The sequence below is a fragment of the Saccostrea cucullata genome, unplaced genomic scaffold (assembly GCF_032062105.1).
Source record: "Saccostrea cucullata isolate Sc308-1 unplaced genomic scaffold, CSIRO_AGI_Scuc_v1 ctg6324, whole genome shotgun sequence".
In the NCBI taxonomy this organism is placed as follows: domain Eukaryota; kingdom Metazoa; phylum Mollusca; class Bivalvia; order Ostreida; family Ostreidae; genus Saccostrea; species Saccostrea cuccullata.
The window spans coordinates 6,191-18,658 of NW_026928822.1; the positions used below are offsets into that span (position 1 = coordinate 6,191).

A 12,468-nucleotide genomic window follows, 5' to 3' on the forward strand; every position below is an offset into this window, starting at 1 on the left:
GCCAACACAGTTCTAGCATGTGTGAAAAAATCTTATTTATTTGATATATTTTGAAACTTTAGTCCCTTATTATCAATTTAACTTACATTTGAAAATTTCGTCTAGTCTTTGATTGCGTAAAAATTATAACTAAATTCAATGTTCTATAATAATTTTGAGAGGCAGAAATGAAGATATTTTCATACGCCACCATTCCGCCAAAAATATAGTCCCTGTTAGTTTTCAAACGCAGTTTACCATTTCTATTTAAAGTTGTATAATTGTGATGAGGAAAGAAAAATATGGTCTTTTAAATCTCTTACATCTAAATATATAAGACATATCAACAAATGTATTTTGAATATTCCATCTAGTCAGAAACCAGAGAAGAATCCTACCTTAAGTGTAAAAACATTAAATACACTGTCATTATCGAAAATGCGCAAAAATACTGTGCAATGAAAATCTAGTCACTTTCTTTTATCAAATATTTATTTAATTTTTTACAAATAAAAGAATTTAAACAGTTTTAAAAAAGACTCATTAATATACATATTTTTTCAAGATTTTTCCTTCATGCATTGTTGTCCTCTTTGAGGATACTGAAAATTCTTATCCAATGGAATATTTTCAAGATATAGATCTCTAACTAGGTTTGTAATCATAAGATATAATTTTGATTGTTCACAACATTTATAATTATGTTTGTCCATTCCAACGTTTTTACTTTCATTGTTTGCAGATATTTATAAATGACAACACCAAAAATGTAAAATGGATAAATTCACATGAAGAAATGAAATATACACACAATCAATAGCAGTTTGCTGTTGAGGCAGATTAATATTGTTGTGCTTATTTTCAATATGAGCATTAAAAATTGCCATTCGTTGTGGACATGGAATGTACAATATTTGAATTCACTTCCGGCACACCAGGACAGGGCAACTTGCATGATGCATGACGTAGTCACTGACACTTCCCATGAAAGTGCGTCTGAGCAGGCCCATACCACGACATCCGGTCACGATCAAATTAGCATGTTCCTTCTCCGCCACATGGACAATGGCCTCCCCAGGATCGCCGTGTCTCTTGAGGAATTTTGCCGATTTCTGAGAGGGAGAATTTGAGAACTTAACAGTTAACTTGTATTTATTATACTTATATACTGTTCCATATATGAATTAAGTTTCCTTTCCTAAGACGTATAATCATTTTTTAAAAAAAGATTTTTTTAATGAAAATAAGCTTTCTATAAAACCAGTTTTATTTATGTTAAAGTAAATGGTTTTCCTTTTGCTAAAAGCAGAAAATGTGTATTCTTCCCATCCGTCCGACACGCATACTTAAAAATAAAATTTGAATTTCCAGACAATATCTTCTTTGGCATTTTAATGAAAACATAATTTATTATAAGACCCTTTTTGATTCTGAAGTCGAAAGGTCAAGGTCAAAAATTCATATGTTGTATGTAGCTTTAGGTTTTTGTGCTTTTGCAATGCAAAAATGGACGAAACCGTCCTATCTGAAGAAAGGCCCCTTTTAAGGTTAAAATGTCAAGGTTCATCCTTCTATTTATTCCCTAAGCTTTTTTCTTTCTAATTCAAATACTCTTTCTATTTGACTTGACTTCTTTTCAGAATTTAAAGAAGTCTGCAAGGAGGAAGGGAATAAAGGCAAAACCTTCATAAAAACCTAAACATTTAAGTCTTACTACTGAAGAGTATGTCTACTTTTCTCTTGACCCAAGTTCAATTCTCATTGAGGTACAAGTTTTATTTTTGATACAATAATTTTTATCTTCCAGGAGGTAAGATTTTTAGAACTTTGATGAAAGAATAAGAATTTAGGCAAACAAAAAGTTAAACGACAAGAAATAGGGTTAATTTCACTGTAACTGAAATCACTCAAAAGTTTTTATCATCGCTAGCAACCAATGAATTCCAACCTTTAACAAGGATAGGTCTGCATATCAAACTTTATACATGCTATACGATAATTTAACTTGGAACATAAAACTGTGTACTTACGATGCCCATTTTCTCTATTTTCTTGTTATATTTGGCTTCCAGAGCCTCCACTTTATGTCTCACCTCCTCCAACAGTTCACGGTGAGGGTCTTAAAAACAATTACAGCTGACAGACAAAGAACTCAGAAATTCAATTCATTTATTCCAGTTTATCTTTCTCTTGAACAATTCTTCATAAATAATTTTACATTTATATGTCATATTTCTTACTTTTATACTTTTTAAATACTTTTGTTCTTGTCATATACTGTGCATTTTGACAACACACAAGAAGTGCTTAAAAAGACCCAAGCGTTACAACATATGTGAATGTTTAACTTAAAAAGCCACCAAAAGCCCCAAAAATAATAATAATAATCATGCAGTACAAAATTTAAACATGCATAAATTCAACAAATTAAAAGCATCAGCTTCGTTTTAAGCGTTTATAACAGACATTTTATAAGTCATACACTTTTAATTCTGTAAATATGTGGCATTAAAATTTTAATTTTTCGTTTAAATTTCGTTTACTTCATATCTCATGCGAAAGCACAGTCCAGTGGTTTTACAAATAAATTTTTCGATAAAATAATAACATTTTTAAAAAATACAGCAATCAGCAATACTAGTACGTATAAATAAATTACTGAGAGAAGTACAGGTGTGTATTGAACTTATTTTTTTATGTCAAGAAAAAAAATCTTTAAAATTCGTTGGATTATTCTTCTTATAAAAGTATTTAACAGAATGAAAATAAAACGTTTCAAGACTTTATTACATCTTTTTTCATAACACAGGAAAATGAAAACATATATGATAATTGTCTTTTATGAACATAATTAACTCTCCATGCTGTACTGTCAACATGACACCGAGGTATGTTTTCTGATAATACACATTTCTGTAGTATTTATAAGTTATCTGTATTTTTTGCTGATAATTGATTTTAACTAACATACTTGTATTTATATTTATAACAATAGTAAATAAATATATGAATTTCACTATATAATACATGAATTTCAACCGAGTAAATATTTGTAATCTACAATAAACAGTTTAAAAGACAAAAAGAGTAAATATTATAATAAGAGAACCATATATTGACGAGATAAGGTAATACGATTGTTGGTTAAGATCTAATCTTCATTGCTGTTCACTTCCGGCACACAAGGACAGGACAATGGGCATGATGAATGACGTAATCACTGACACTGCCCAGAAATGTCCGCCTTATTTTGCCCATCCCTCGACAACCAGTCACTATCATATTGGCCTTCTCCTTGTCCGCCACGGCTACAATCGCTTCTCCTGGTCCCCCCTGTTTGGTCACAAATTTTCCCAATTTCTGTGGGGTTCAAAACAAAATGACCCTTGTATATGCAAAAATAAGGGATGAATCTATCATAAATTACAACAGCACTCTTCCTCCATTGCACAAAAATAACTTTCCAGGTGCTTTTAATTGGCTAATCTTTAATTTGAAGGATTTTTAAAGTTTATTTCTCCGTGCAATAAAGACATATTATGGAAAGTTATACAAAATAGCAGTTTCGTCTTTTTTAAGTGTTTCTCTCTGCAAATGATCATTAAGTAACCAAATCCCTGATGTTCAATTAAGGTGATTGCATATTTCTCTCTTTCTAAAGCTAAAGAACACTCTGGAGGTAGACAGGGGATGCTTACTCCCCCATGGCACCGGATCCCACCTCTGATGTGTGCGCTGCTCTTATTTTGTATTGTTCCAATGGGCTCTGAGCTTGATTACTGTTTGTTATCTTCGTATTTCATTGCAAGAAAATAATCAGATGTAAAAGAAAATGTTTCCAAAAATATTTTCTGAGAAATAACTTTACTTACGATGCCTGCCGCCTTTATTTTCTCTTGGTACTTGTTTTCCAGTGCTCTCACTTTTTTGTTAATCTCATCCAGCAGTTCGTGCAAGACAGCAGGGCCTTAAATACAGTGATTGATAAACTCAAAATACAGAAAAAAAAGAAAAAGAAATATTCATTCTGGCTGGTGAGGACCTGTTTGTTAAAGAGGAACCAAGGGCAACAGCTGGCACCCTCAATTCAGATCAGAAAATTCGACTTTGGTTAGGTACTTCATGGTAAGCTGTGACTTAGATTATTCAAAAGATAATCTATAGAAAAAGTAATAAACTAAAAGATACGTGGCAATATATATTTTTCTTCTTATGTGCCATAATGTGCGTTCCTTTCCTTTGTCAGAAAATTTTGGGTTCTTGGAAATGTTAAAATACAGAAAAAAAAGAAAAATATTCATTCTGTCAGGTGAGGACCTGTCTGTTAAAGGGGGACCAAGGGTACAGGTGGCACCCTCACTTCAGAACAGATCATTTGACTTTCGTTAAGCACCCCATGGTAAGTTGTGACTTAAATTATTCAATAGATAATCTAAAAAAAATAATTTAAAAAATTGATATGTGCATGACATGATATGGCAATACAGTATCTACGGTAATTTTCTTTCCATGTGTGTTCCTTTCCTTTTTCAGAAAATTTTGGGTTTTTGGAAATATCTCCGATACAATAGTATGGATTCCTACTATACATGTATATCAGCAATAAAAAAGACAAATATTCATAAAGAAGAGAGAAGGAATTTAAAAAAAAAAAAAAAAAAAAGGCAATATTTCAAAACATTTGTGGTTTAAAATCTCTGCATGACTTGTACTTTAAGGGGTGTCTGTTAAGTTGAGGTTTTCTGCTACATTGACTATGATGGATATTTTTTATACTTAATTATTCTTAATAATTATTCTTAATTCTCAATTCTTACAAGAGATTGGTTTAATATGGAAATAAATTCAACATCTATATACAAGCATACTGCAAATCAACAAAAGACAACAAAAGCTGGCACAAATACATGTTACATGTACACTATAAAAGTAGTTAAAAATATACGGTAGACATTCATGCAATAAGACATGCTATGGACATTCACTTCATTGCCTTTAGTTTAAAAAGTATCAAATGATTTTGTGGGTCCTCTAAAAGACCATTTTTGTCTTCATTTTGTTTCACTGAGATCTAATCATGTGTTACATTGCAGTAACGAATTTCTCATTGAAATGACTCTCGAATTCTTTAACTTGGCAGTTTTTCAACAAATTCTCTGTTGATTGTTGCTGTTCATCTTCTATTTTTATTTTGCTTAATCAACAGAACTCATAAATCAAACTTGTTTCTAACTTAATAATTTTAATTTATTTTATTTATTATTAATAAATTACATCAGTTTTGCTGTACTTCGTATATAGTTGTATGCTTTAATCATTTTTTTCCCTACTGGTCTTAACACACATTTTTTTCTTCAGTATTATATTTTAAAAACAAACTCTTACACAGGAGACATGTAAAAACAGATAAATGTGTGCAGGTTTGATTGAGTTAAAGAACTTACGTTCTACGGGGGTACCAAGATCTGTAATTAACACAAACAACATGGCGTATACAGGCAAATCACTCACCGTGGTACTGCACGCTTACTAAATCACAATGGAGGCAAATTATACAAAGCTCAAATAGGTCTAAAAGCTTGGGATATCTCATTTTTATTCTTTAACATTTCAGTTTTTGATCTAGGCCAATTTGTTCGAAATAAGTGATGATATGGCATTTTTGATGCCATGTGTACACCACTGTCTTATTGCCAAGGATTGTTGAAATTATATGTAGTGATCTTTTCTAAATCGCGAAATAAACAATATCACCATTCAACTCTGCGTTGTTGACAAAATAAATTTGCTGTACAAAATAGCGTTAAGGCTGAAATTGGAAATTTTGAGGCTTTTCATGCACTGTCTATTAGGCTGTAACATTGGATTCATCATTGACTGGTTAGGAAGGATCATTTAACATCTTTTGAGACTAAACAGTGAAAATTTTCTATGCTGTTTTCACAATATCAACATTCAGCTGATTTTACATGAATTAATAGTTCAACAATATCTTGGCGTTTTTTTTGTTAGAACAATGTAAGAGCAGAACCAGATTCGCACTTTATCTTTAAATCACAATTAATTCCAAACAAATTAACGAAATCCTAGTAAATTATTATAAGTGAGCATTCCTACGGATGATTTAATAAGTAATGTGTGTTAATTTGAACATACAGATGTAATAAATAGATAATCTATTATTTGGAGCATTTTCTATCCAGTGTCTACAAAGTAGTAATGAACGGCAAAAAGCTAAGACTGTATTGACCAATGATAAATACATGTATACTATAATAATGATGTCCTTTCTGGCAGATTTTATGTTTTGTTTTCTTTGTTTGTGTGTTGTTTAGCGTCCATCTTGAGTATTTTTCACTCATATGGAGACGTCAACACTTGCCGGTGGAGAGCTGCAAATTTTATCCTATACTCGCAGTGAGGGATCTTCTTTGCGCCAGCACCTACTGCGACACGGGACCTCGCGGTTAATATACGGTCTCATCCGAAGGACCGGTTTCAACGTCTAACCTCTAGAGGAATGATAATGTACGTGTTTTTATATTGCAGTTTGTTTAATGAATGAATATCTGCCGCAAAGCACAATATTCATTAATAATTGTGTTCTTTGTCACCTGAGTCACTCATTTTCAATATTGGAATCTTAGAACAAAGCCCGTTAGACAACAAACATAATCCCAGTAACAACAAGATCCTGCAATTGTCTTTTGTTGTCTAACGGCTTTGGTTTTATATTCTAATATTGTGCTTTCTGGTTTATTTTCTTTCACTTAACAAACTGCAATATAATACATGTAATTGAGGTTGTCCAATATTTCTCATTCCAATTTGTCTAACTGAAGATTCAGAAGTCGTGAATGTTGTGTAACATAATGCAGTTCCTTTTAGCAAGTTATCTAACATGCAAGCGTCTATGTGGTGCTGTTGCAAACTGCAAAGCTATATAAACATTAAAGCTGGATCTTTATTCAATTAATAATTAAAAGCTAGCCTACGCAATTTCTAGCTCAGTTGAATTATCTAGCAAATAACATAGACTAAACGTCTTCAAGAGTGAAAATATATAATTATGAAATGAACACTGTTAAGTCAGAGTTGTTATACTGTTACAGACAAATTCCATGCTCCTTTTACTTTTATGTTGAATTTTTCGACCAATTTTTTTTTAATTAGAATTATGTATGTAATTTACTCTCTCCAGGTATTTGAACTATGCAGTTTCAACTTTCAATTAAAATAAGATAGTACAACCTTGGTAGACATCCTTGAAAAAATATAGAATAAATGTAGAGTATACTTGCTGACAAGGTCATTGTTTCGACCTTAGAATTTGCGAAAACGAGACTTTTAATATCCTTTTTCTCAAATTGTCAAAAGCTTGTCTATTTTTTTTAGGAATTGCATATCATATCAACTAGGAAACATAAAATCCATATGCAGGAGTACGACATTATATGTAAAGCAAAAAGCTGCAAAACGTTCTATGCTGATGGATTGGTGGGGGGAAATTATAGCTAAAAGTACAAGTAGTAGTCCGTTTATCATCAACAAAAAACAGTGATGTACGCGTTTTCACTTTCAAACAAAGGGAATCAAAATATACGGATGAATATCTAGTTATTCTGAAGCGTGTGGTAACTATAAATTGGTAAACATGAGAATTTTACGATAGCTGAGTTACATATTTTGTATAATGAATTGAATATACGGTTCTATTAGGGATAATATAGCTGAATTCTTTGATTCAATTTATTCACATGTATGAAGACAAGGGAACAGATCGACAATAAAACGTTTTATATTACGTATTCGGGATTAGAAGCAAATAGGGGAAATGGTAAATATGAGTAATGTTATCATATAAACGAGCACTTACTTGCATCCACGAAGTTATATCGCTCTGGAGTATGCACGAGAAAGAGGGTATCATCTTCCCTCAGGAAATTCTCCACATAAACTGAAAGATGCATCACAACAATAATGAGTGACAGTTGATGTTAAGATGTTGGAAAAGATGTATTCAATGGCACAATCATTTAGTTTCATTCTGTACATACAAATGCATATCGCAAGGTTTCTTTTAGAAATTCTAGGTCTAATTCAAAGGTCAGATCAGCTCAAGATGAATCACTGATTATCAAAGAAACACGTCTGACCTCAACAAATGTTACTTACCTTTAATAATTTAAAGTCTTACAATGTACACAAAAAGCATTTTTTTTAAATGTCAACCATAAATGCATTATCCTCGCAAGTTTGGTACAGATAGGCTCGAAATCGAAGTGGTCCCAAACATTTTGCATATTGAACCATCTAGAAAGTGAACTTCAGAGTATATGCCTGGTTATGTGCAAAACTGGATGCATCATTCATGCAAGATTAGTAATCATAGGAGTTTATACAGTTACATGGAAACAGACTTGCTCAAAAAATTTGAACCAGGTCACTCATCCGGAAATTTGGTCATATTCAACATCCGAAATAAAAGTTCATCCTTAGATACGATCATCCAAGCAATTTTATGTTTTGCGGCGTCTAGTTAACTTATTGCGAAAAGAGCTGCTATGTAACATATGGTTGAAGTGTGTCTTTAAAAAAACATTCATATTAAACATACGATAGCAGAAGTGTCCATCCCCCTATTGAATGCGGAATCTTTTTAATATCATTTATCGTTATTTTTTTATTATTTATTTTCTTGGCAAGTGATTTCAGCTGATTTTTGCCTGAAGTAAATGCTCAACTAATGCCAAAGTGATTATTTTTTTCTGTTAATAAAATGAAATAAAACAAAATAATAACTCAGATCTCCAATGAGCTATCAGAGATAACAATAATAACAATTACAGAATAAACAGCAAGGGATTACTTCCAAAATTCGGGCTATGCTTGGTCATTACTGATTTATTAGGCATTTTATATAAATATAAATATCTCATTAACGATATTGACAATTTGTGGCATTCACAGACCCCAAAACTCGTTATTAGGAACTCAGTATACCGTATACAGAGCTTGTTCTACACAATAGACGATGAGTTGTATTCCCAATAGACAAATATATATATATTGTAAGAATCGAACAAGTTGATTAATGCTGCATTATTGATCTACGAGCGGTGGAAAATCGAAACTGTGTTCCTGTTTATTCCTTGTATAATTAAATGGTGAACTACAGCGCGTGTTTTCGGAAATATATATCAATAAAAAGTACCTATATTTTAAATTTCATATCCGCAACCCTGTGTCTCAGCCAATGCTGTCGCTGTGGTTAGTAAGAAATGATTGTCTGATATATATGAAGCATTTATTAAAAAATGTAACAGTTATCTATATTAAGTATATCTCAATCCATTGGCGATTATATGCGGCATTTATATATATATACATATACCCTGTAAATTCACAAATTATTGTGATGTTTTTATTATTGCGACAAATATTGCAACGTGTTATGAGTCGCAATAATTTGAACTTGCATTTTGAAATCAAATCCACTGTATATGTATCAAGTCATTCATGCAGAAAATGTAGGTGAAGATTACCTAATTATGGTACTGATATTGTTGGTTACCCATGATGTGTAGACTGACAAATTATCATGCCACTATAAGTTATAGTTGCTTGTGAATGCATATGTAATGACCTCCACCATAAATTTATGCATAAGTATTTAATCCAAAAGTATTAAAAAAAAATGTATTAAACTGATGACCTAATTCTGGTACAGGCGTTTGTGGTTACCCATGATGTATCCACTGACAAATTATAGTCTATTATATCTATCTGTTTAAATGCCACTATAAGTTATAGTTGCTGAGATATGGACCTCCACCATAAATTTATGCAAAGTCACTCATGCGTTATAGCTAAAAATGTAGGTCAAGATGACTTTTTCTAATTCTGGTACAGGCGTTTGTGGTTACCCATGATGTATCCACTGACTAACTATCATGCCACTATAAGTTATAGTTGCTGAAATATGAACCTCCATTATCAATTTAACCAAAGTCATTCATGACAGAAAAATGTAGGTCAAAATGACCTAATGTTCTGGTTCAAAATTGTTGTTGGTCAAAAAACAAGAAAGATTATAACCTGTACAATGACAAATCATCATGCCATTATAAGTTATAGATGCTGAGATATGGACCTCCACCAAAAATTTAACCAAAGTCACTCATGTTAAAAAATGTAGGTCATTATATACCTAATTCTGGTACTGACGTTTGTGGTTGCCCATGATGTATCCACTGACTAATTATCATATCCCTATAACTTATATCGTTGCTGGAATATAGGTCTTCACCATAAATTATCATGAAAAAACTAAGTCCAACTTAAGGAAAAAATACCGGAAAAATTTGAATTTTTTTTTTCAAAATCATACTTGGGATATAAATTTTTATCCATACTGAATATTGTGTCCAAATTTCAAGAAGACTGAATAAAATTTGAGAAAGTTATTGCAGTTTATAAAACTTTGACATTTGGGTTAACCAAAAGTTGGACGCCGACGACGACGACGACGACGACGGAATCTATGGTCGCTATGTCTCGCTTCGCGACATTCGTCGCAGGCGAGACAAAAAGACCGTGTAATCCCTTATGAAGTCGACACATTCTAGCTTCGAAATTATTACTCACATAGCTGTCAAGACAATGTGAGCACAACCTTGGGTCTTACGATAACGAAATGTCAGATCGATAGACTGTTATCATCAGGATGGTCAACATGACAAAAATATACTAATTCCTCCCCATCTCTTTCTCAAAGAAATCATACCATCAAATGTTCCTCATTTCACCTCATGTGCCATTTTCACCGACTTGGGACAGATCCAATAAAAAATTAAGATTTATAGATATATATCAATTCATTGTACAGTTAGGCCAAGTGTAGATTACAATACTGTCATGCTTACGGAAGGTATGTATACATACTCCACAGACTAAATGATTTTGATGTTGTACACATGTAACCATTGCAACACAAGTGCACATGCGATTACGTACATACACGTAGTGTTCGCTATGTTTGCAAACTGTTTCTGAGAATGTGATATTCTCTTGAAACCCGAGTACCTCCGACGAAAGAGGGTACATTTTTAACATGTATACTTTCACATTTGTCTAATTTCATTACATTGATGCATTGAAAACTTCAGTACCCGACATGAACGTATATATATTCAGTATAAAAAATTCCGTACTTCAAGTATGCGTTGCATGAATGACTATCAATGTGTACTCCGGAATGCATTGACACTTTATTCTTTGTGAAAAGGTCTTTTCCTGTGTGAATGTGCTTTAAGCCCAAGGTCAAAAATTTAAACTCTCTGCTTCCATATACCGTCCTTTCTAACAGCAACGACTTGGTACAAGGAATGTAAATACTTTATAGTTCAAGTTTGAATATTTTAATGCACTTGAGTAAATCAGCTAAGTACAAGATTTGTATCGCTCGTTTTTTTATTGGAACATTCACTAAACCATGCAAACCGGTTGAATGAACGTAGGACATAAAAAGATCAATTAAGAGAGACCGGTTTGCAGGATTAAGCTATCTTATTTTACACCTGCCCTGTAGAAAATCGAAAATCGCCGATTTTGTACAGATATTCAGAAAAATCGAAACTTGCCTAGTATAGCGTACCTAGTCAATAACGAGGTTTTACAGGAAGGTTTCAACTATTCAAATATTTTTTTCAAGATGTACATAGTTAGTTTTTCAAGATGTACATAGTTGACAATCTTCCAGCAATCGTCACATGGGCTGTACATTTGAACTCCCGACCCGTCCGTACAGTACACATACTGACAGATCATAAAGACTGGACATGATGCTGCATAAAGAGAAAACTTACAGTTAAAAGCTTGCTCCGAGAACTCGCTCTCATCCACTCCGATGACAATTTTCCTTCCTCCCTGAGCCATTATTCTCTTGTTACTGAAAACAATACCGGGTGTATGTGTTATGTGTAGTTTCCGCTAAACGAACTGCCTACGATCTGCTTCACTAATCAATGAATGAATGGTATGGGCGCATCTGCCCGAGTTGTCTTTCTTTGTACAATTGGCAAGAACTGTCCAGAATATTTTTGAAAGTTCTACATAAAAATTTAAATAGTAGTAAGATCGCAGAGTCTACATTTTTTCTGTAATTTAAAAAAATTGTGTAATTATGCATCAGATATATGACTGCAAAATAATGTAGTCTCAGATACCGGTATATCATGCATGTCGATAGTAAAGTCTGTCAAGACTGCAGCTCTACTGGTTTTTTCTTATAACAAAGGAAAAGTAGCAGTTGGACTTGAAACTTTGCAACAACAAAAAATAGAATAATGATCTTTGATTAAGTCTCTTTAAATGGAAAGATTGCAATAAGACTACAACTGTAGGAGTAGCCTTTAAAAGAATTTTACCAAAAAAAAAAACCAATTTCAGTTACCATGGCAACATCATTCCTCAACATATAAAGCAACT

General features: G+C 32.5%; 1 protein-coding gene across 4 annotated transcripts; it reads right to left on the minus strand.

Annotated features, from left to right (window-relative positions):
- Positions 1–449: 449 nt before the first annotated feature.
- On the minus strand, positions 450–12,073 carry LOC134278831 (universal stress protein in QAH/OAS sulfhydrylase 3'region-like). 4 transcript variants are annotated; one of them, XM_062761132.1, is made up of 5 exons: positions 11,847–12,073; positions 7,856–7,936; positions 5,424–5,444; positions 2,010–2,098; positions 450–1,091 (listed from the first exon to the last, which is right to left on the minus strand). In XM_062761132.1, the coding sequence occupies exons 1-5, from the start codon at positions 11,914–11,916 to the stop codon at positions 900–902; spliced, it is 453 nt and encodes a 150-aa protein (XP_062617116.1). In that variant the 5' UTR covers positions 11,917–12,073; the 3' UTR covers positions 450–899. The 4 variants fall into 4 exon arrangements, with proteins under 4 accessions (XP_062617116.1, XP_062617118.1, XP_062617115.1 ...); XM_062761131.1 differs by lacking the exons at positions 450–1,091; positions 2,010–2,098 and adding exons at positions 2,132–3,339; positions 3,852–3,946 and having other exon boundaries at positions 11,847–12,044; XM_062761133.1 differs by lacking the exons at positions 450–1,091; positions 2,010–2,098; positions 5,424–5,444 and adding exons at positions 2,132–3,339; positions 3,852–3,946 and having other exon boundaries at positions 11,847–12,026.
- Between the last annotated feature and the right edge of the window lie 395 nt (positions 12,074–12,468).

Coding starts and splice junctions, on each gene's coding strand:
- LOC134278831 (XM_062761131.1), bottom strand. CDS start 11,916: ATGGCTCAGGGAGGAAGGAAAATTGTCATCGGAGTGGATGAGAGCGAG. Junction 5,445..7,855: donor ATATAACTTCGTGGATGCAA/GTAAGTGCTCGT, acceptor TGTTAATTACAG/ATCTTGGTACCCCCGTAGAA. Junction 3,340..3,851: donor AAATAAAGGCGGCAGGCATC/GTAAGTAAAGTT, acceptor TGAACCCCACAG/AAATTGGGAAAATTTGTGAC.